Source organism: Mastigoproctus giganteus, chromosome 5 (assembly GCF_048544385.1).
Source record: "Mastigoproctus giganteus isolate SK-2022 chromosome 5, ASM4854438v1, whole genome shotgun sequence".
NCBI lineage: Eukaryota > Metazoa > Arthropoda > Arachnida > Uropygi > Thelyphonidae > Mastigoproctus > Mastigoproctus giganteus.
The window spans coordinates 83297204-83321237 of NC_143579.1; the positions used below are offsets into that span (position 1 = coordinate 83297204).

Consider the following 24034-nt stretch of genomic DNA (forward strand, 5'->3'; position numbering starts at 1 on the left):
AAAATGATGGAAACTTCAATATTCAGATATACGGTGGAAAATATTAAATATTCAGTTAGTCGACGTCTGGAGATCGTGCAAGCCATATCTATGAATATTTGAACTGTCTGTTAGATCATGATGAAAACATCAGTGAATAATATAGTCTGTTTCAATTTTGTTTCAGGACAGCAGATCAAAATAAAAATTCCTCTTAGAATTGCCTTATTCATGTACCACAGTATTGGTATAGATCGGACTGTCAGTGTTTTTGGTTTTACCTCTCTTTGGTTTCTAAAAAAAATTATATGAAGATGTAACCTTCCTTCTGAAATATCAACAACCTTTTTTTTTTTTGAGATGGAAAAAGAAAAACCAGCTAACGAATGTAAGACAGTCTACCTTGCTGAGGGTTATGTAAGTCATTAAATCTGGCGATAACTAGGCAGTAAGATTCAATGATGCAACTTAAAGACAAGCAAAAAAATGCATTAACTGACAACGTTAATAAACGTAAATGAAAGAGATGAATGAAAAAAAAAAAAAAACAATTTTAACCACAGAAAAGCATTAAAACGAAACTAATTCCCACAGCCAAGCAAAAACTAATCAAAAAGAACCTAAATGATTAAATTTCTTCAAAATCGCCTGAAGCATTGATGAGCCCTTTACGACACTTGCCGTTTTCAGAAAACGGATTCAGTGATTGTGTTCGATGTGTTCAGAATGCTTTTAGAGAATGCGTTTTAAATCAGCTGATGCAGTAATTTTTTTCAAATATACTGCTTGTTCAAATAGTTAAAGTGAACTTATTTCTAGTGCACCACTTCGTATTAGTGGCCTTGTGAAGCATTTCCTCGGGGGGAGGGATTACGATGGCCAATCTTTTTCCTTATTTATAATATACCAAACAAATGTAAAGTTCGCGAGATCAATAAAAGCGAAATGGTCACGCAGTAAGATAAAACAAATAACACAAACCACGTAAAATAAAACAGATAACATTAGATTAATTAAATGACACTGACAGAGGTGAATCATAGTGAGTTATAAAAACATTGGTACCTACAAGAGACAAAATGCTGAAGCTGCGTTTTGAGAATATGAATGCTTGAATAACCTTCGTCGTGGTTAATGTTCAAGTAAAGCTGTAAGAAATTTAATGAAATAAGTTAATTAGCTACCACAGGTTGCAAGTAGGGTAGTTCGCTTAAAAGCTGCCCTTTTGCAAGTCTGTTTGGAAACTGTCCTGAAACCTTTGTTGTGGTGGAGGAGCAGAAATCCAAAAAGTACCACTGTTTGGCTCAGTTAAAGTAGCCCGCACTTGATAAGTTCTGTATAACATTGCCCAAGTTGACGCTTCTCAAACAGATAAATGCGTTAGGCTTCCGGATTTCGACATTAGATTTCTTGCCAAGTTAGAAGAGAATTTGAACAATCAGATAACATCCTACAGAAAGATGAAACATTCTGCTGGCTGTTGAGTTGTCATTTGGCCAAACACATCATGACAGCGCCTAATACAGGTGTTATTCAACCAAGTCATACACACTCTGCAATAACGACAGGTATACAATATCATGTCCCACTGGCCGACGTGTCAAGAATCTCCTTGAATTTGTCGGCTTGTTGTTTCTGACATGATAATTTTCAGTCACCTTCCGTTAACGTGGTCTTCCCGTTAGTTAGCGATAACACCAGCAGGTTTGTGGTTATGGAAATATTTAGAGGTCAGAGCTCAAGGGCCTCCACAAGATTAGCTAAGATTCCACAAGATATGCTTTCATCAGATGTAATCGATGATCAGCCGGTATGTTAGTAGTGGCCAATATGGAAGGACTTCTGGAAAGTTTGAAAAATGTTTTCTGAATGCAATTTTGATATTTATTTGTCCTAATGAATAGTGTTCACGAGAGTAATGCAATGGTTATAAGTCTTATCCTCTCCGCACCGTGCTGAATCAATTCAGCCATGGAATGTATCCATGTTTTAGACTCAGCCTTTGCAAGTTAGGCTGAGTTAGCCAGTCTCAGTAAGTGAGTCTTCTCTTTATGCCTTAAACACATACTAGCTTTAAAATCCAGAATATACTGTACAGAGAATCATATAAATAACGTCCTATTGTCTGAATGTCTGTGTCAACTGTCAGAACGTTCGTTTAGTGGTTGGGTAATTATGCATTTATCACACTCCATTATCGGGAAATAGTTTTAAAATTAGGCCTGCACCATTTCCAAATCGTTCAAACCAAATTTTAAAAAAAGTACCTTTAATATTCGTTTGACAAAGACTGCCCCTACAAGCGACTCTTCAGCTTTTTCATTTTGGACATTTTACTTTATATATTTTCGGTTAATGCGGTTAACTATTTTTAAAGTATAAAAGACAATCACAGACTGACGAGCAAAATAATATTTTCTACAATATTTAATTAAAAGATTTCTAGGCTTGTTTTGAAAAAATACTGCATACTATTCCGTTATTTAGCCGTTACAGCACGCACAATCTTCAAACTCGTGGCCACTTTCCTATAACTATTTTTTCGTATCCTTCGTTTTCAATTGCTCTCTTTGCACTCTGATGCACGCACACCAAAACTGGAGTCTCTGAAAAATTCTGTTGCTTCTTTTAGCTTCCTGAAAAGAATCAACACGCCATAATCTAAAATTTTCCTATAAAGAAACGATTTTTAATTGGACTCTGCTTTTACTACAGACATTAATGAGGTCATTGAGTGAACTACTGGGCGGAAGAGATTTGGAATTCTTCCGAAATATATCTGTAATCAAAGGCCTGGAGATCGGTTCCTTTCGGGACTCGTAACTTTCCCTCGGTGAGTGGTACCAACTGATGGAAGTTAATTTGATTTTCTTCATGGCATGGTACTGCTGACGAAGATTATTTCAATTTTATTATTAAAAATGAATTTATACGAAATACAAAAAGATTTTTGGATGGCTCAATCGATCTTGATTACCAATTAAAGAAGGTTTTAGCCATATAAACGGTATCCAACTTTATCTTCGATTACTGATATGCCCTGACAAAAGAGCATTCATAGGCTTCGTTGCGCTAATGCTGGCAGACATTTTAAAGATTTCTCCTTACATGTTCGTTGATAAAGTGATTATTAACGGTGCCCATTTGTGGCAGCCTCCTGTTGCTGACATTAATGACATATTCTGCTTCAAAAGAGACGCTTACCTTATGAGAGAAGCCATTCCGGTGACAGCGCCACATGTTAGAAGCAGATCTCAAGAACGTTGCTTTTGTTGTTGGGAACATCTAGTTAAGGATTCGTTCGTTGGTGACTTATGGTTGCGTTGGACGCTAAAATATTGCTCGGCCTGCTATCGCACTGGACTGTGAACATTTTGATTCGGTTTTTTTTTTTTTAGTATGAAGAATTACAATGCTAATCCTTAAGCCATTCTATTTCATAATAAATTTTTTTGTTCTTTTACAACAAAGAGATTGTGTTAATGCAGGAAATATTAATTCGCATTACTGATTCATGTAATATTCGATAAAATCGTGGAGAAGTACTACTTCACGCATCAAATGTGAAGTTGAATCATGCAGGAAGTATCAATTTTCGCAACAATACTCAAATTAAATCATTACAGTGTTAATCCATGCAACAATGTGCGCTAAAAATCATGCATGAAGTATTGTTATTTTTCCAAGAGCAACAGACAGATCCTTGTACGCATGCCATGATCATTATCGGGACAAAATAATCCCAAAATCATCCACCGGATAATGTAATCATGCAGTTTACGAAGGTTTTCCGTTAGTAACATAAATTCAATTTAATTAAATTCATTGAGAACAATATATATGAACAGAATATATTAGGTATTTTGCTCTTTTTTTGAACAGATCTCTAATAGCTACCCTTGATTGATACGAATGAATAGGCAATCACTCTTTTTATGTGCTGCTTCTAGAAAGATTGTTAATCTAATATCAGGGTGGTTTTAAGTTTATGGTTTTCTATCGATTCTTATTATATCCAGCGGGAGATGTTGGAAATCTTGAATTCAGAGAAAATTTAACCAATTTCATTCGTTTCGTGTTTCCTTACTAGCTCCTTTATACCCATGAGTTGTCGCGAGGAACCCGTAATCAATGTCAGAATGATGTAGATACCGCCTTTTTAGTTGTTCTCCGGGTCTTAAACGGTACAAATAAATCAAATGCTTCTCAGCTCTCTGGAAGTGTATTACTGCGCAAGCCGGCCATTGATCATCCGTGTTCAACAACACCGGCACAAATATTTCGTTTCCGAGACTGAAATATTTGTTATTCGCATTAAATAATAAATGTATACGAACACCAAGATCGAGGGTATCTCTTAAGAATAGTCGGAATTCTTTCACAAATAGATATTGTGTTACAGGCTTAGAAGAGAAACGGTAAATAGTTCAAACGAACTGGGTAACAGTACCTTACAATTTGGTATAATATACACTCTGCTCGCCTGTGTATGTATGTGGCCAAAAACAAGGAGAAATGGTCGATATTTTTTTGCGATTGTTGGTTAGGTACATCTTGTGCTACTGCCAATCTGATTTCCGTTGCCCCCCACGATGCAGTGATTCATTCATGAAGTACAAATTCAATTTTATTTTCATCTTCGTTCGTACACACAAAGAACAGTTGGTTGAGCCTTTGATTTTTTTTATTTATTTATTTATTTCGAACTCCTTGCCGGCATACACAAAAATCTAAAATGGCTTTGAATAAGAAAGTTTAAAAAAAAAAAAAAAACCTTAGAAACAGTGAAATATAAAAAGAAGAAACGAAAATTCCAATTGTTTTGTATTTAATATGAACTACTACCAATTTCGATTTATCAAAATTGGATTAAAAGCCTTCCGAGGAACGTAGAATACTTTAAGAGATTAAAAAGTCAATAGTTTTTTTCATAAAATGAGTAAGAACTCCTATTTTAAGTTTTAATTATGGGGCAGTTATATAGGCTTAATTATACGCAGTTATAAGTGTATCAGTCTTAGGCTCGTGTTAATCCTTTATAACTCGGTCTATTTTCATATCATGGCTGATTGGATGATCTCAGCTGAGGATGGCATGCATTAATCTATTGGAAACTCGAGTTTTTCATCCAGAAAACAGACAAAACTGAAAAGTATACGTTGTTACAGACACGCACTTCAGCCTCATAGCCTTAGTTGCTGTGGAGTTTAGCGCGCACACACAAATCTTATTTTCCTTTGAGTTTTATTTAACTTTTGCTTTAAAATAATAATCCTATTTGAAAGAAATCGGTCTTCGAGAGCATCTTTCGAAAACAAATCTCTTAAGATACCAACTATATCTTTTGAAAAATTAATAAAGACAAAATAACATAAAAATTCTTCCTGAAAACGAAACAGAATCTCAACTTTTCGTTTTGTAGACTTCGACAAGCGTGAGCACTGTCAGCGTCTCGTTACTTATGAAAACATCATAAATGACGTATATGGGAGGAGAGAGAGAGAGAAAGAGACACGGTGAAAGGAAGGAATATTTTAATCTGGGGACAATATTTTATGTTCCCTGCAGTGTTTCTCTCTCTCGCGTGCGATGGGTAGGGTGTCTGGGTAAGTCGCGCGTTGCAAAAGGTATGCCAATAACTGCTGAATCACTCAAGCGCAGTCATGTCCACTCCGCATGAATGCACGTGCTCGGTGACCTGCGTTTGCCGGAACGCTATCTGACGCCGATGCTAGAGAGCTTATGACGGTGTCATCCCAACTTCATTATTCCGGGATCGCAGGCAATAGTCAGCTGTCACTGATGACGTGGGGGGCCCAGCGGTTAAAACTCTGAACATCATGAAGAGAGAGAGAGAGAGAGAGGGATATAGAAAACGGGCGTTCCAACTTACTCAATAGACGCGAGAATGGGGTGCGGAGGACGAAAGAGAGCTTTTATATGCACATTCCATTCAGATGTTGACTGTCTGAGGTAAACAAGTAGTGATGGCTGCAAAGTCGTGTGACTAATGCGCAAATGGGTGTTTTGGACAGAAAGTGGTTTGCTGCTCACTGGTCTGGTTGCACTGTCCGAAAGGTGGGGGAGAAGTGAAGGGAGGGAGAGTATGAACGAAGCCATTGTGTTATGGTGAGAGTAAATATAGTCGAGCCTCTCTATATGCTAAGAGACTGATTAAAGGAAGGTTTTACTTTTGCGACTAGAAAGGTGTATATCTAATAACATCCCCTAAGAACTCTCCTCGAACTCCAAACCCTTAACTCATCTACATAAAGTTAAATGTAATTCCTAAGAAAGTTGGCTTCACTCGTACATGACTATGGATCATGTGTTCTCTTGGAGTCAACTTCTACAACAAAATGAAATTTCTTTTTCCATTTATTCTGTTCTCGCAAGGGAATTTATCAGTGTTCTACTGGGTTCCTTGACCATTAACATACCATCAAAACCAGCTTTTTTTTTACAGACTGGAAGCATATTATTCTCAAAGATGACGATGGTTCAAAATCGAACGTCCGTTGTGGTCTTTCTCATGATTGAGCAAAATATTAAACTACAGCCCTTCATATGCAATATGAAGAGCTTATTACTTAGTGATTTTCCATCTCCAGTGGTATTACATATGTAATACCACTGGAGATGGAAAATGCCATATGTGACATTGCTGGATGTCAAAGGCCTGAGGGAACCGAGAGCGCACCATTCTACTTTAAGAAGGGCCGATAAATTTAAGAATATTTTAACTTTAAAACTTCTATCGATTTATGGTACTGTATTGAAATAACAAAAACCTTCAGCAATTCTTCTCTTGTCAGTTCGCAATAATAGAATACATTACCAACCATACAATTGCCTATTACATACAAGAAAAGTATAATCTTTCGATGAAACTATCATGTTGTTTATTTTTTTAATAAGATAATTCCTATATTCTTAAAGGTATGTTTACTGCATCCATTGAGTTCACGATAATCTTGTTTTATTTATGATAACTTACATTTATTTGATAATTCACATTTCCGAGTATTGAGTCTTACAGTTTTCTTTCTAGTGTGTAACCAGATGAATCGCGGTATTTTCACCTTAGTGGCTCCTACCAGTGAACCTTCGTACGACACGCTGGCCTCTTACAGCAACACATTCCAGATTCCTTTCTTTAGTCCAGCTTTCCCAGAAGCCAGTACGGATAGACCAGCAAATTTTGGACTCAGTATGAGACCTCATTATCTTCGAGCTATCCTTGATGTCATCAAGCACTATCACTGGAAGGCCATCTACTATCTGTACGACACTGACAACGGTAAGTTTTTATATGTTTTTTTTCTTTATTTTGGATATTTAAAATCAAGAAAATGCTATAGTCCAAGACGGTCTTCAAGGGCCACTGACACATAGACATTGGAATTAAGTGAGCACATGCTTGGATATTTAGAAAAGAGCTACTTAACCTTTTCATATCACTCGCAAATGGTTTTTCTTTTGTTAGCATGAAATGTTGTTGGAAGTCTTGTTAGAGAAACAGAGGACTGATGTTACAGAAAAGAAACAACCCAACATATTCCTGGTATTGTCAAAGCCGTTACAAGACGGTTGACAACATCCTTTTGTTTACTTGGACATTTGCCAAATGCTTAGGTGACCACGTGAACATGAACTTCCTTGGCTGTCTTCAGTCAAGAACTTTCTTTCCATTGTAAGGGCACTTGTTCTAGAATTGTTTAGCCACTTTTCTCTTCTTGGAAGAATTTATTCTTCCGAGAGGGTAAAAAAGAATTTATTGCATCTTTTTTTTTTTACTTCTGTCGGTCTCTATTTAATGCCTTTGTTTGTTGATGACTTGTTGATTTACTTGGGATGACAGCCCTGCCGTTTTATTGCTATTGAGAATCGATAGGGTATTTTTTTCTTTTCACCTACTTGGTTAAACCATTCGCACGTGATATATGTGAATGTTATGCCAAGAGCTTATTTTCTAGGTCGTCAATCATGGAAGTAAAAAAAAAAAAAACAATCTTTTATCACTGTACTGTTTTGATTCGTGTCTTAAACCGGAAAAAATTAAGTTTTAATATACCTCCCTCTTTGTGCTTTTCTCATCAATCAATTCATTTTTTTTTTTTGTTTTTAGATCTTAGATAACGAATACGAAAATCTGGCTGCTTTTTTCACTAAATAGGAATTTAAATTGAGATGTGGAACGCAACCCAAATTCATCCATTAATACTTATGAAGATAGCTTGTTCGCTTAACGTTCTATCGCTTTTAATCTTTAATAATGACGCTTTACAGCATCCAGCGCCACCTAGTAATGGAACATCACTTCTTATGCATTCATATCGGTAGCCAAAAGCAGACAGCAAATCATTTTAATGCTTTCTATTAAGTCAACTTCGTCTTTAAAATATTGCTTTAATCCTCTGATAAACTTCCAGTGTCTCTTTTGCCTCCTGGCTCTAGTGTGCAGCGCTTGCACGTGAAAAGAGTATAGCTAAGGTGCATTCGAGAAAGAGAGAGAGAGAGAGAAGATAAACGCAGAAGGGCAACGTACACAAAGGTAATGGGCGAAGGAGATTTATGTTCTCTTGGCTCTCCCAAGAAAGAATCAAAGCAGGCACATTACAGACCTGTGGTTCTTTATGATGATCCTAAGAGTTAGACAGAGTAACCGTATTTATGACTTTGTTTTATTAGCGTTTAAGGACTGCTGTCTGCCTTATGATCAATATATATAGTACGTTTATGCAGTAAAGTAGACGATTTACACCTTTTGTTAGGAACACGTACTCAAACAACAGGGATTTTCTGTTTGAAATATTCACAATGTAGAGATGTATTTCATATTAATGTCTAGAACGTGCCCTCCATCTTTCATTCATGACTGGCTCCTAGCCGAAGTGCTCGAAACCCTTAATACATATGGTCCTCAATGTTTCTGCCACGAATTTCCTCAGAATAAAAGTTTACTGGGATGGAAGTGGCGAAATACAATTTGGTTTTTCAATAATTTTAAGGGGTTAGTACTTTGAACCTTGGAATTTTTTCCTACCTACTCTTACTACTTATTTCAGATTTATAAAATTCGCCATTAATATGATTATACAAGCTCTGAGGATGGATGTCGTTCCGATTGTTACAGAGCTCATTTGCTTCATTAAGAGATTGAGATAAAACTTTTTCTTAATTTGCTTTTAATACCTCTTAATTATCTTTCTTTCTTATAACTGATTTCCATTCCATATTCTGTTCCTTTTCTGACGAAACATAAGCAGTGAAAGTGTCGAGGATGGATGTTCAAATACGAAATTAAAAAGGTTGTGGGTTACTTTAAAAACTTGCCCAGCTCTGTCTAATATAAAGTTTTTTATACAAATTGTTAAGCACAAAGATAGTTGTGGCCTTTCCAGTTTCTTTTTACAGTATAAAGAATGATGTCTGAAGTCCTTTGGATTGGCCGTGAATAACTTTTCTGGTTACGCTGGCAGCCCTCACCCAAATAGCATTTTGCATTTTCATTTTCTTTAGGGGACAGGAGGTGAGAAATTTTCGCACCACGCAGAATAATGCTTGTATTTGAAGGATTCAAGCTAGAGTCATTTTTTTTTGTTTCATTTATCCATCTGCTCTTAATGTTTTCTCCTATCCTGTATAAAAAAAAGTATAAACTGCAGCCATTATTAATCCACTGCAGGATGGAAGTCTCCTCGACAATTCATGATAAGAGAAATGGCGACCGTATTTAGCAATCAGGAGTCGAACCCCGGTCTACTCAATGAGAGTGTGCTACTGCACTCCTGCTCCTGACCACTCGCCTACGGATACTTCCTTAACCTGAAGAAAATATATAATCATTTTTATGTTCATTTGTCAGTCGTCTTTTCAAAACGTACCTTTAGTTGTTTGATCATTAGATGCCCAATTTCAAGATGCCTTCGTAGATTTGGACAATCTTTAGTTCAAATCCCGCCGGTGAAAGCTTGGGCCTGAATCTCTTGACAAGAAGAACTTTCAAATGGTGCTCAACTAGCAAATATCAGATTTGTAGCAGAAGGTACAGGCTTTATTCTCAGACATTTTCAGTCTCAAAAGTTTGCATCTGGTTCACCATATCGGTTGTTTATGGTCCGGGTTTGCCTTTAGTCTAAATCGAAAACTCCATTTCTTGTACCACTGTAATCCATAAAGCTGCTTTAACGCTATCCCATGATAATTGAATCACTGGAACAGTACTTAGTCATTTTCTTGCACTGAATCCTAAAACGGTAACTGTGATTTTTTAAGTTAAACCGTGTTAATATTTGTTTTTATCAATTGGCAGTGTACTTTTGAATTAAATCATTTTAGCATATTATTCTCGTACTTCATGCAACAAATTTGTATCGCAGTACGCTTCTAGTCACATGATTTGGTGTCATATTGCGATTCGGTAGCCCTACATGCATAAATTTTTATAGCGTGTTTAACTTCGAACTGTGGAGTCTTGTCAAACATAGCTGGGCCTACTTAAACTTCGAAATAAGAATTTCACCAGATAACTTCAACTTCATTTCCCGAAACGACCGTCATTTTTCTTGGATATTTCGGTCTCTTCTTTTTTTTATAGTCTTCTCTCGTGATAATCGGTCATCCATCATGTTCCTTCTACTCACTGTTCCCCAGGAGCTGCTGAAGCCATTCGATTTATAATATCATCATAGCGAAGGCTGAGAAGTGGTAGAGGAAAGTTTCCGCATTTTAACACACACCCACACACACAGTGTGTGTTCCAACCCAGACATCATTATCATTTATTCATTAAGGGCTATATTTTTGTTTTTTTTTTTTTATTTAATAACAGAATTGAACATGGCCATGTGAAGATCAACTTCTAAAACGACTAGACGTGGTGTCCTTCTAGTGTTAAATCCCTTCCATGCGTCGCTTTAAATTGCTGACATCATTCTCGCTTAGAGTCGAGTTCATATAGCTTAGATCCATTCTGTTTGTCAAGCTGACGTCAAGGACTCACGGATGTATTTTAATTACAGCATTTAGCAGGGAGGCACGTCTTGTAACACAGCATCAGAATATATTAGAGTATGTTGAAACTCAGTTACTATGGTATCGCCACGCCATTCCGGTCTTAGTAAATAAACATAAGGATGTCCAAGACAGGTGCGTGAAAGCACCTTCGGGAGTCATCTATTGTATTCGTAATTAAATTATCCTTTTGATATTGTTTGCTCACATGTTTAAGATTTTGTCCATTATTTTTGATTCTTTGTCATCATCTTAAATTAAACTACTCGTACTTAATTTTTAATTTGAAGTAAAGTGCAGATCATTCCCTCTTCCCTTGGCCTACGAATCCATCTACCAAGGTCTTGCGAAATTATTTATATTCGTAGATTTTTGCTATACGCATGCCAGACCACAAAATCCAGTTTTCATCGAATACTAAAATTAGATGACCAATTAGGGGGAAAAAATAAATGATCAAGCAAATGGAGTCCAGGGGATTTGGAATACAATGACTAGACTCCATAGTGAACCGTCTCTGATAAATTTATCAAATATTTCCTTTAATTTAAATGCTATACTTCAGTGACAACAGAAGGGCAATAGCGAATTTGAAATTTTGTTGGCTTACGGGGGGGGGGGCGACCTTTTAATCCGATTAAAGGAGATGCAACTGCAAACACAAAAGTAAAAGAAATTCTCTTTGAAAGACGGTGTTTCAACAAGTAAAAAAAAAAACTCGATTGAGAAAACAAATAATAAAATCAGCAAATTTTATCGCCTGACAGAATAATCCTGTGATGAGTTTTTTTGGTTTTCGTTATTCTGAGTTCATCGTTTGAGAGTTGATGTCCGCGACTGAGAGATGCATTCATTTTGCTTTGATAGTCCTTCTATACATAAGGAAGTAACCCAGAAGAGGCCGACGTTTCTGGATTAGTTCTTATATAAATAAGATGTGCGGAGATTAAAGATTCTTAAGCTTGCCTAAACGACAAAAGAAATTGCTAAGCCTACGTGGGCGTCAAAATTGTAAGCCCATGCAATGGCTGGGAAAGGATCAATTCCAATTCCAGCCAGCAAAAGAAAATAAAGTCAATAAAACACAGTTATTGGCATCGACCCATCTTCTCCAGAAGGGTCAAAGGCTACGCTGAAAGAAGATCGGAGAACAGAACTTGCAGACGACTTTCTTGTTTCCCTGCAGAAAATTGTGAACAATAATAAATGGCGCGGTGATGGTATTCCAGGAAAAGGTAATAGATGAGAAAAGTGATTAATTTCGTCTTGTTTATATTCGACACTAGCGCTTTATCACACTTTGATTTCTTTTAATGAAATGCAAATACAAATTGTCAGCTAACCCTTATAGGTCTACAGCAGTTTTTTTTTGTTGTTTTTTTTTTTTTTTTTTTTTTAAATCGCTGGGTTGCCTCATTACCCCTCCCCCCGGTAGGTGGTATCTCGAGCAATAAGTTACATGGTTGTAATGTACCATAATAATACATTAAAAAAAAGAAAAGAGTAAACCTGTTATTGAGTTAGGGCATCTCATAAAGGATTTTGGTTTGATTCAAAAAGGATCATCAGAAGTAGAAGTCTGAGGAACACTGGTACAGAGGAATTTACAGGAGGTACTTGATGGAAAACATTATTTTGATGGTACTGTCCGCACCATTCTTAAGAGTGGTAAGTAACTGTAAGAGCAAATACACTGATAGGCTTTCATTATCTTCCTGAATGAAGATGTTAAGGGAATTTTTACATCGACTCAAGGACGATGTAGGCTTTGCTTCATTGGTTTGAAATAAGCGCTGTGGTTCTGGTCTTATTAGCAACACGAGCACTGTTACTAGTCAGCTAACAACAGTCTAAATCAATATTTCTACAAGTCATATTGAACCGCAAACGAATTCTGTTCGATATTGGAGTGGTTCTGGTGATTGCACAAATTTCCGATGAGAAGTAATTTTAAAATCCTCACATGCGCAAATAGTATATTGAAATGCCAAGCACAAGATCCACTAATAAACACAGATTCGCAGTTCTCCAAAAGTTATGTCAGCTTCGTAGTTTACAAACTCATGGAAGAATACAATTTGTTCAATTTATCCTCTTGAATTGACAAATTGAGAGACCGCGCACCATGATAGAGTAGTCACGCTATTGTGATTCGCGGTTGTCGCCATTTAAATAACTTTTCAACAGATGAATCATTTTATTTAAAAGAGTGAATCACACCGCTTTTACTCCAGCCATCTTAGACCTACTTTGGCTTTTATTCTTTTATTCTTCCACCGTAGAAATCGGTTCCATGATTATAACGTACTTAAAGTCAATTAAAATAACATTATCATAAATTAACGCTTCAAGTGAAAAGATAGTTGAGTGGCAGTTGCCAATCTGGCCAATGGAGTAGCTGGAGGTTCCACTTGATCTTCATTTTATATTCCACTTGAATATAAAATGTAGTGGGTTCCATTAAAAGTGGGTTCCCATAAGGGAAAGTGTGGTTCCCTTTAGCAGAGAAACTGACAACCATAAGAGTTACAAGCTGCATATTTTGGCTCCTTTTGAGCAGTAGGGCTCTCTTTTTGAGGCAGTTTTCATTCCACGAATTTTCCATAGGAGTCGACATTGTAGACCCGTTTGAGGACAATAATTAGTCTTCAAGTATAGTTTATTACCTGCTTGTTTGGTATTTAGTGAGAGCGTTTTGTCTTTAATACTATTCCTTCCATTTCAACTTTAAAAGACACTTTGCTGTTTTCGAAATAAAATGTGTGATTCGTGAATACTTGTTCATTACTGCAAGAGGCCGCTACCTGAAGAAATTTAATTAGATTTTGTTAGCTACTTCTTCTTTGTCAGGAGCTTTATTAAGAAAGATCCACGCCCTCATTGAAACGAGTTGTTTTCTTCTGAAAAAGAAAAAAAAATCTATATAACAGTAGCTTTTGAAAACGTCTTTCATCTCTCTACCAGATCGCCGTTTTGTTAACAAAAAACATGCTCCGAGAGCACGCTCTTTCCATAATGCTCAACTTTTTTTTATTTGAGAAACTAAAGAAATATTTTTAAAAAATCTAACGCTCATCACTTTCATAAACAATTTTTTACCATGGCAGCAACCGAGGTAAATATAATACACACTTAACAACAGGTTCATAGTTGACTGTGAGATCGCGCACCATGGGCTGTCAAGCACGCCTGCTCATTTCTTCGTTCTTCCATAATAATGTAGGAAGTGGCTCGAAGCAAGAAAGATGCGCGCAACAGAAATTAGTTAACAAATTGTGCGCCGGTTTGCAACGAAGTGATTGTATCCAGAAAGAGTTTTTCATACAGATAAGTTTTTTTATTATATTTTTTTAATTGTTGTGAGAAGAAAAATTAATTGAAATTGTGCGCGTTTGCTATACTTTTATACTTCGTGTATTTTGAAATGCACTGATGCACCACGTTATAATGGATTTTAAGGGAAAGAGAGAGATTTAGGTAAGCTGGTTTGGGAAAAATACAGCTGGGAGCAATTTACCAAAGAAGCATTTATTTCTTTTACAAGCTTACAGAACACAGTAATTTAATATTGCTGCAGAAACAATATCGTTATGTTTAGAGTACGATTTGGGGGCAGATATAGCGAAATATGACATTTGTAGAGGTGGTATCCATGCAGAAGAAATAAATGCTGGGAATAATAGGAATCCTGCGTTATTGTATGTGCTGTAACCAGGGACCTGCTGCAGTTAGGTGATTTATTATTTTAGCTACAACGAGTGGGTTTTTTATCCATTAATTTATTATAAGCTATTTGTTGGTTGTGTGCTTCGAAAAGCAACTTCATATGCTTGTTACAAGAGATTGCCGCGATACCAATAACAACAAAATTCATTCATAAATACTTTCCTTTTCAGTTAAGTTACTAAGCCGGAATAAAATGTTTGTTATACGCTTATAGTTGCATTTCTGTACTGGAAGTTTTATCAAAAGAACCAGACAACCCACGCTTTCAGAAGTCTGCAGTAGCATTGGCTGCCATATAGATGAACGACTTGAACACCTTTTTCTTCGTAGCATTCTTTGGAAAGCTTCTACTTTTTTTCCCAAATCTGAAGGAATCTCATAAAGACGGAATCTTTTGTTTGGCCACATGTCTGCTCTGAACCCGTTGATATCCTTCAATCAAAAATCTATGTAAAAAGAAGGCTCGCTAGGAATAGTGACGGTGGCTTCTCTTTTGAAACAACCGTCAACCAATCAATAATTCGGGGGGCGGACCTTGATGAAACATAAAAGGAAAATTTACAGCTTAAAAATATATGAAAAAAATTTGGGGGAACTGTCACTGCGTTTGTTTAAGTTTGTGGAGAGTTGGAGTTCAAAGTGGACCAAATATGAGAATGATATAGGCATTTCCAAGTCATGAGCTGGACCGGAGCCATGGACCTAAGTACTTATTGGATTAAGAGTCCTTTTCAATCTAACATAACATCAGTGAAGCTCGATTGCGTTTTTTTAATGTTAAATCTATTTTTAACAACTAGTTAGTAATTCAGTTCTTTTTAAATTTCTGAAAGTCTGAGTTGAGGTTGTCCAAACATCCTTAATTTCTTGTCCAGTCATCGATCACGCCTCCGACTTTATGATTTATTGCTGCTATTTTCCGCTCTTGACTAACCAATCTGTTCTGGGCACTCGCAGAATATATTTTAACGTAGACAACCTATTCATTCTCTGGCTTGTGTTTGAAGTGATGCGTAAAACCCTCAGAATGGTTAAACAGAAAGGAAATACTTGAGGTACTTTACAGGATATAATAATAGACATTCCATTTGTTTCTGCGTCATTAAATTGACTGTAGTAGTGATTCTAAAACATTTCCTAATCGTGACTGATATTTCATTTGCTATTTTCTTTTGCTCTGGGCCTGAGAAGTGCTGCCTCCTACCGATACTTCCTAGACCAGAAAATAATGATCCTTTTTGTGGAAGGAGAACTTAGAGCGAGAGATAAAATTTACCTTATTTTGATAGGCTTATTCAGTGGTTAATTTTCCCGAGATAGCCAATTATATGGTTTGACCACTCATTTCAAATTGACTCATAATTTTTCCAACTGCGCTCCATCTAAAATCACAGTTCGTTGTAATTCAACAAAATCTCATGATTGCAGTAATTTCTTTGATCAGATTCAAATGAAATAAGCTTTTCTCTTACGTTTTCGCAATTTCTGGGCGCCTATTTTCTTTCCACTTCGCAGAAAGATCTTACATCCGTGTGGATGGTCTTCAAAAATCGCTTTATTTCGTTTCCATTGCGAACAAAATGTTTATTAGATATTTTGAAAGAACATTCTTTCCGATTGCTTCCATTCTTTAAGATTGCTGGCGTAGTTTGATTATTTTATGGTCTATCATTTAGATCTTTGTTATCGGCATACTGATCTATTTATTTCCTTCAGAAATACTTCGTTTTTGTGCGAAGTATTTCTGAAAAGCGCTGAAAAATTTATCTAGAAAGAGTTGATGAGACATCCATCAGTTCAAGGAAGTGTTGCATTTTTTCCCGAATGTGCTTTTTCGAGAAATATCATTGCTAAAGGGTGATATTATTATTTATGAATTAAATAATTGAAGTTTTCTGAATTCCACAGTCCCGGGATAAATGTTCTAATGCTTGTATTTCTCCACTTACGCGCTTAGTTGAATTTGATTGTGTTAGAAAAATTAACACCGAATTAGCCCTACCTGTTATAGCTATCATTTTGTTAAAACATACAGTACTTAGAGATTAAAATTTACAACATTACAGTTGGATTTGGATTGTCCAAAGTAAGGGAGGAATGACCAGTTCATATAATGGAACGTTCTTGATCTGCTAATTAATTTCAGATAAACGTCCCTCATTTTTATTTTTTATTAATTGGCACTGCTTTCATTTACAGTCCTAAATGTGATTTTTAAACTATACTCCTACCTAAGTTCGTCCACACCTAGTTTTATTCCTATACGCAATTTATACTTTATTGTTTATTAATAAACATTATTTAAAATTTACATCTTAGAAACCTGTAACAGCTTAAATCAATTAAACCTTGTGATCACCACCCCTGCCACCAGGAGGCGAGCTTTCACTGTCTATTTAAGACTATTTTCATCGATGAATATTTCATCAAAATGTATTATACCACAACAGACAATGTTAGTAATACAGGCCCGACTGTTTGTGCCAGGGACGGGCACCAGGGTGCATCAGCTCTGGTGGTGGCTGCTCTCTGGTGGCAGAGAGGCCTGGCAGACGTTGCACATCACACATACACTTACATTTCAGGCCGTAATATGGGATTCTGTGCATACAGAATCTGTGCCTATATAACCACTTTTTCCTGGCTTTCGCATTAGTTCTGCATTCCATCACAGAGGCAGATGTGGGAAACCACAGGTGGCGCTAACCCTAAACACTATTACTACTACTATGTATTGATATAATCAACCTCCAACTGCATCTCTATTTTAACTATTTCTGGTGGTAAACGGTGGTAACTTATTCTCTCCTTATCTGAACTGTCCGATTTGCCTTGCCATATATCACTTAAACAAAACTGCCATACTGTTGCTGACTATTTGATAAGCCTTGATTCCAAAAATTTCTACTGACCAACTTGGCTTTGTTGCAAGTTCTAGATATTTTTTCATCACAACCAAATCTGTGAGCTCTCTTCCACTTTATCCTTGCAAGGCATCATTTAAGATAGTCTGCAGGCTACAGTTACTCGGATAAGAGGAAATCTTTGTGATATCAAATTGCCTTACCATAGCACCGTTTCCCAAGGCGTACGTCATCATGGACAGAAATATTCAGTTGTAAAGCAGATCTAGAGCCTTTCCCTTCACTCTCCAGTGTATTCTTACTAGTTTTTAATCTTGGAATATATTTGTTCATTTTATTTTAATCTCAGTTTTTTCTCTTCCATATATTTCACATTAGTATTTAGCATTACTAGTGCTAAATGTAGTGGTTTTCTATTGTCCGACAATACCATACCCTACTTAGACGCCCTTGTCCGACACAAGGGCACGCGCTCGAAGTCAACTGTCTATCGTAAACCAATGTTTGCTGGCCAATTTACCAACTTCCGGTCAACACACGCGCGCAGCCATCTTCTTGCCACTGCACGAATCTTGTTAACCCGTGCCTGGATCCACTCTAGTTCTGTAGATGAGAGGCGCACCGAGATTGCTAAAGTCAAGGCGGATCTTGCGAGGTGTGGCTATCCCACCAGTACCCTTGACAGATGTGATCTACAGACACATGACTACGTAGCGACCAACAGGAACATCCAAGGTAATGACGCGAGCGCCTTTGTCCCATACTACCCAAACCTATCACAACAGGTTTCTAGGGTCCTAAAATCACATGGGATCAAATGCGTACAACTCCCAGGCAGAAAGTTACGATCCCTCATCCCTAAAGTGAAAATACCGGTTCCCACCTTATTACAATGTGGTCTAGTCTACCGCATCTCTTGCCGTGACTACACTGGCTGCTACAGTGGGGGAAACTGGAAGACTGCTCGGAAAACATCTTTCAGAACACGAAAGAGCCATCCTCTCGGACATAGAACACTTGGCCATTGCCGAACACTTCTGGTCAACCCACCACGACATTCACCCACACCGCGATGTCGTGATTACCGGCGACGTGCCTGGTTGGAGTCTTTGAACATCACATGCTCTAATACCTCCAGTGAACAGGAGCAGTGGATGTCGTGTCCATCCTATCATTAAAGCAACCATTTTGATGAATGAGAAACGTTGGCAACTTTCACATGCGCCACAGGGTTCAACATCCAATAATTAACCATCACATCACGCACTTCATGTACATGACTGGGGTACAAGCCCTCATGTTCCACACTCTTAACTGTCAGTTTGACTGATGAAGGTTAACGAACTAACCGAAAGCTTTTGTATGTATCTGATTTAATATATATGTGTTTTCCATTTAATATTAAACTTGCCATTATTTATTCTGTCTTCATTTCGCTCTGTGTCACGCAAATAATCTACAATGATAATATTAAACATTATGCCTTCATCAATATCATTGATAAATACTGAAAACAACAATGGGCCTAACGCCGAAACCTGGGGACTCTTCTGATAACATTAGTCCACGAAGAGAGTAATGATCATATTGGTCAGAGAAATTTCTCCTTAATAAACCGATGCTGTGATTGTAGTATAATTGCGCGGCCTTGTGTAGATGATCCTGCATTATTTATTTTACCAGTGACTCCGTTATTTTCCTTGGAATAGAAGTTAAACTAACAGGTCTGTAATTATTCGTGTCACCCTTTAACCCCATTTGTCAATTGGGGATAGGTTCGCATATCTCCAGTCCGCGGGGATCTCCCATGAATCCAAGAATCCTCTCATAATTTTGGCTTTCTAGAGTTTAATAAACGTCTGGCATTCCCCTCCCTAAAGAATTCCTCTTGTATGAATATAGATGCAGTGGAAGGAGGGGCACTCTTTCAGCTAACATAATACCGAGATACTTGTCTTTTCAGTATTCGTTTAATCCCAATACCGTTCCGTTATTATATGGAAGGTTCCCTCCGTTAAATAACAATTATATACATGTACAGTTATGTAAGACCATTTCTCACCAAACAATTTCAAGGACCACTTCTATGACGTCCCTTTCAGGGAATTTTCCTCCTTTAGTTTGTCACAAAGCTTCTTTCAATTGGCCAATATTAAACTCTGGTGCATTAGATTTGACAACATGTTCTTTATTTTCTCTTCGTATTTCTCTGCTCATCGATATCATTCTCTGTCATCCTCTTTAAAAATAGTACCCAAAATTGTCATTACTGCATCTCGTAAATCTGTTGCTCAATAGATCTGTAGGCCTCTACCGTATGAAATACAGTATCTTGTTCACCTTATCCATTTGTAATCCGTTAGGATAATACCCAAACCTTTTCTGTAACCTGCACCTTCACCAAGAGGTCGCATTATCATTCTGTATTTTATTAATATATTTTATTTATTTATTGATAAAAATTCTCCTTCAGTCTCTCTGATTAGTCAACTCTTCCGGATCTTTGAAACTTCTCGGCATATATCGCATCAGTTTTTAATTTGATCATCATCGTGATATTTAAAACAACTTTTAAGCGTTTCCTGAGCAATAAAGCTCATTCTTTTCTGACCTCTTACCCCTTTCACAACTTGATAAATCAAATATTTGTCGAATGGCAGAGTTACTGCCCCTGCCATTGGTAGGCGGGTCTCTACTTGAACTAATGTTTATCTCTTTTGCAAAGTTCACTGTTAAGGATCTGAACTGAAGAATTACTATTTTAAACTATTTGCACTATATATACCAATTCTAAATAAATACATAAAATCCTTTTGCATTTTAAGTATCAATAAAACTTGGAATATATATATTGAGCCATAGTAGCTCTTAGTTTCATATTTATTAAATTATATAAAACTGATATAATTTTCTAAGTTCTGAAAAATCGAATGCAGATCCATGCTCGATAGCGTCCCCACCTGTCTAAATAATTCCATTCAGAGATCCCTTTAAATCTTACAGAGCAATATTATGTGTTCCTCCAACTACAGGTTTCCTTTATATAAGGCGAAAAGATCTCAACCTTTTAAATTTTGTTTGTTTTAAGCTTATTTCTGGCCATCGTCTAATTGGCCATCCTCATATCTATCCTGCCAGATCTTTTCCAGTTCTTGTTGAAACCGTTTATACTCTGTTTTCACATAAATTTTAGCGCAGGCGCTTTATACTTCGGGCAGACCCTCACTGCAAACGTTTCCATGGAGTGATTTCTTTTAGTCACGTACTCTAAACTCTTTTTCATGACTATTAAATCTAATGGTTTTGTCCTGAAATGGTCTGCAGAGCGTCATTTGAGACTGTCCTTCAGCCTAGTGTTACGCTTAAAGGGCAGATCAGTATGCAGCTGTAAGATGCTTCCTCGTAACATTCTTTGCTTTCATATCCTGACCACACGGTCATAATCCTTCTATTGCTCATTTAATATTTCATCCGAAACACAATTCCATGCAAGATATTTAAGACTAAGTCTTGTGTTTTACCTGTAGTGACTTTACTTCTCACCTCTGTCTATTTAGTGGACATGACCACTTCTCCGTCAGAAAAGTAACGTTTTATAAGCTTATATAAATTCATTGGGGACAATCAACCTTCCTAACCCTCCTCAGTCCCACCAGAATCGATAATCCACCGAAAGTCAATAAATAATCCTATGGCATACTTTCCTAATGACTGATTTACTTATTTAAAATAGCAAATAAGGCATCCTCAGTCAACCTCCTACTTAAAATCTACATGTCTGGCTGGTGCCACACACTTATCTTCATAAATCGTGTTCAGTTTCTTAACCATCATTCATTCCAGCACTTTAACAAGAACTGACAAAAGCCCTTTACGATGTAGTAGCTATCGAATCTTTATCTTCGCCCTTTGGTATCACTTTAATAAAGCTATCTTTCATTCATCAGAAAAACTGTCTCGTTTAAGTGTCCGAGCTTAATATCAGGGTACACAATGTTGCTCAATCACCAGAGCAGCTACTTCTACCTATGCATGCACGAACACTGTCATGCAACTTCTATTAGCAAGTGGGGAAAGACTACTCCTCCAAATTCTGTCTACCAAATAGTGTGTTGCCTAATATGCCGAATACTCTACTTTTTGACTATCTTCACTGATGGCTCGAGGTCAGATTTATCTGTTCGGTCTGGCGCCATCTTCCCAAATAATATTATATCTGAGAACATGCCCGACGAACGCAGCCTATACTCAGCTGAGTTGTATGCTATTAAATTAGCCTTGGACCACATCCACATTAAAGTCTATATGAACCAAAGATGTATAGTGTATGCAGACTCTTTAAGTATACTACAGGCTTTTTCATAATTCTCATTCATTCTTCACCTGGGCCCAGCAGATGTTACTTTCTCTTTTTGAATGATCTTTTGACGTAGTAGTAGTAATCGAGGCATGTGATGCAAGAAAGCAAGCTTATGTAGCATCGCAGCCCAAAAGAGAAACACATTTCACACATCAATTCCATCTAAACATTTGTCCAGTTCCTCCTTGAATTTATTTAAGCTATCAACTTCCACAACGACAGATGGAAGTTTGTTCCAGCAATTAACAACCCGCTGGCTAAAGGAAAATTTCGGCACATCTATTCTATAACTGTCTTTTCTCAATTTGAATTTATGCCCCTTCAAGTTCGTAATCTGAGCAAGCGGAAGAATTCCATCAAAATTTAGCCTGCTGAACCCATTCAAGGCCTTATACACCTCAATCAGATTACCTTGCAGGTGCCTAGCCTCCAGCCGCCGCAATTTGCAGACTTAAGCCTTTCTTCGTAAGACCACCCTTTCGTTCCCCTCACCAATCTTGTTGCCCTTCTCTGCACTCGCTCAAGCAACTCTACATCCTTCCTAAAATGAGGCCTTCAGACCTGTACGCAGTACTCAAGGCGTAGCCTGACCATTGCCTTATACAGAGGGACAATCACCTCCTTCTCCCTGTTAGTAATATTCCTGCACATCATTGACAATATTCCATGACCTGCTCTGGCAGCCTGTCTGCACTTCTCAGAAAATTTTATATCTGACTGTAGAATTACTCCCAGATTTTTTTATTTTACACCACCCTAAGTGTAGTACCAAACAGTTGGTAAGTTCGTCTGGGGTTACTTCTACCCATAGGCAATACTTTGCATTTGTGAATGTTAAACTTCAGTTACCACTTCTCAGCTCACCTGTCCAAATGTTCTAGATCCTGTTGCTGTAACACACTACCATTACTGTCATTAGCAACCCTACCTTGAAAGACCGAAATGTGTGGCGAACTTAATTTGGAACTATTAAATTTTGACCTGTGGGTATACGCTGACGAGCAGATAGAGAGGGAAAGGAGACTGAAGACTGGGGAGAGAGAAAGACAGAAGAAATGGGATGAATAGAGGAGACGACCCCATTATAAGTCAGTGGGGCTTGCCCATGCCCCACCAGGAGGAAATCTGGGTATGAGGTATGAGGTATATTGAGGGTCTAGCGGCTCCTGGGATTTCTCCCATCTCCGCGAATGTTCTATGTATCGGTGACAGTACCCTGTCAAAGCCAGAGATTTAGAAGTGTGTGGGTCATGAGTAGTATTATATGTTGTGCCCATTGTTTATCCGGCTTATTGGCCGCCAGGCCCCTAATGGGACCAGACGTTGTCCATACCTCGCCACGTGGAGGCTAGCCGGGTGTTACCATTGAGTCAATTGTACTCTGGCAGGTCCTGCCACTTACTTTCCTGGGATTTTAGTGGCTAGGACCTAAAATAAAATTGGAACGACCGCGGTTGATTTTAAATCACTTACATTAAAGCACTAATATGGGGTTTGACGCTGAAAGCCTGTTTCTGAAGTGCCTAAAAGGTTGGGCGAAATTTTTTGGTGTATTTAAATTTGGACGTGTAGGTTGGCGAGTAGGGGAGGAGGCAGGGGGGACAGCCTCTTGCCTCCTCCCCTACCTGAGAACATGCCCGACAGCCTCCTCCCCTACCGCCGAGGGAGGGGGAAAGAAAGATGGGTCCAGCAAGAGCGCCGGCACCGATCGCCATTATGGCTGGCATATGCAGAAAGCTCTGCGGTCTCATTGGGCTGGTTGGAATTCAGCTGAGTAGAAAGTCACTCATGAGGCTGCGTCCCGTCCGGGGGAGGTCCACATATCGGGTGTACACTTTTCGTGGGCTAGGTCCGGTTCGTGTGATCCTCTTATTATGGTTTTTTTTTTTTTCTTTTTCTTCTGAGGCAGTTAGTTGTTGGTTTGTATTGTTTGCTGTCATAGGTTATTCAATACATGGTTGTTGCTGTTGTGGTGGTGGATGCGGGAGAGTCCGCCTTCTTGTGAAGAGGTCTTGCGCATATTGAGTGAAGGCACTATAAGTATCTTTTTCAGTTGGTATCAGATATTCCTGGTCTCGTAGCATTATTT

The 24034-nt window shown here is 37.7% G+C and overlaps 1 protein-coding gene across 1 annotated transcript in view; it reads left to right on the forward strand.

The window, feature by feature from the left end:
• Positions 1-24034, forward strand: part of LOC150085527 (glutamate receptor 1-like) — a 372789-nt gene that overhangs the window by 179157 nt on the left and 169598 nt on the right. The window contains exon 3 of the mRNA XM_090374097.1: positions 7031-7279. Within this exon, the coding sequence (XP_090230223.1) occupies positions 7031-7279 (249 nt within the window). The remainder of the gene's footprint in view (positions 1-7030; positions 7280-24034) is intronic.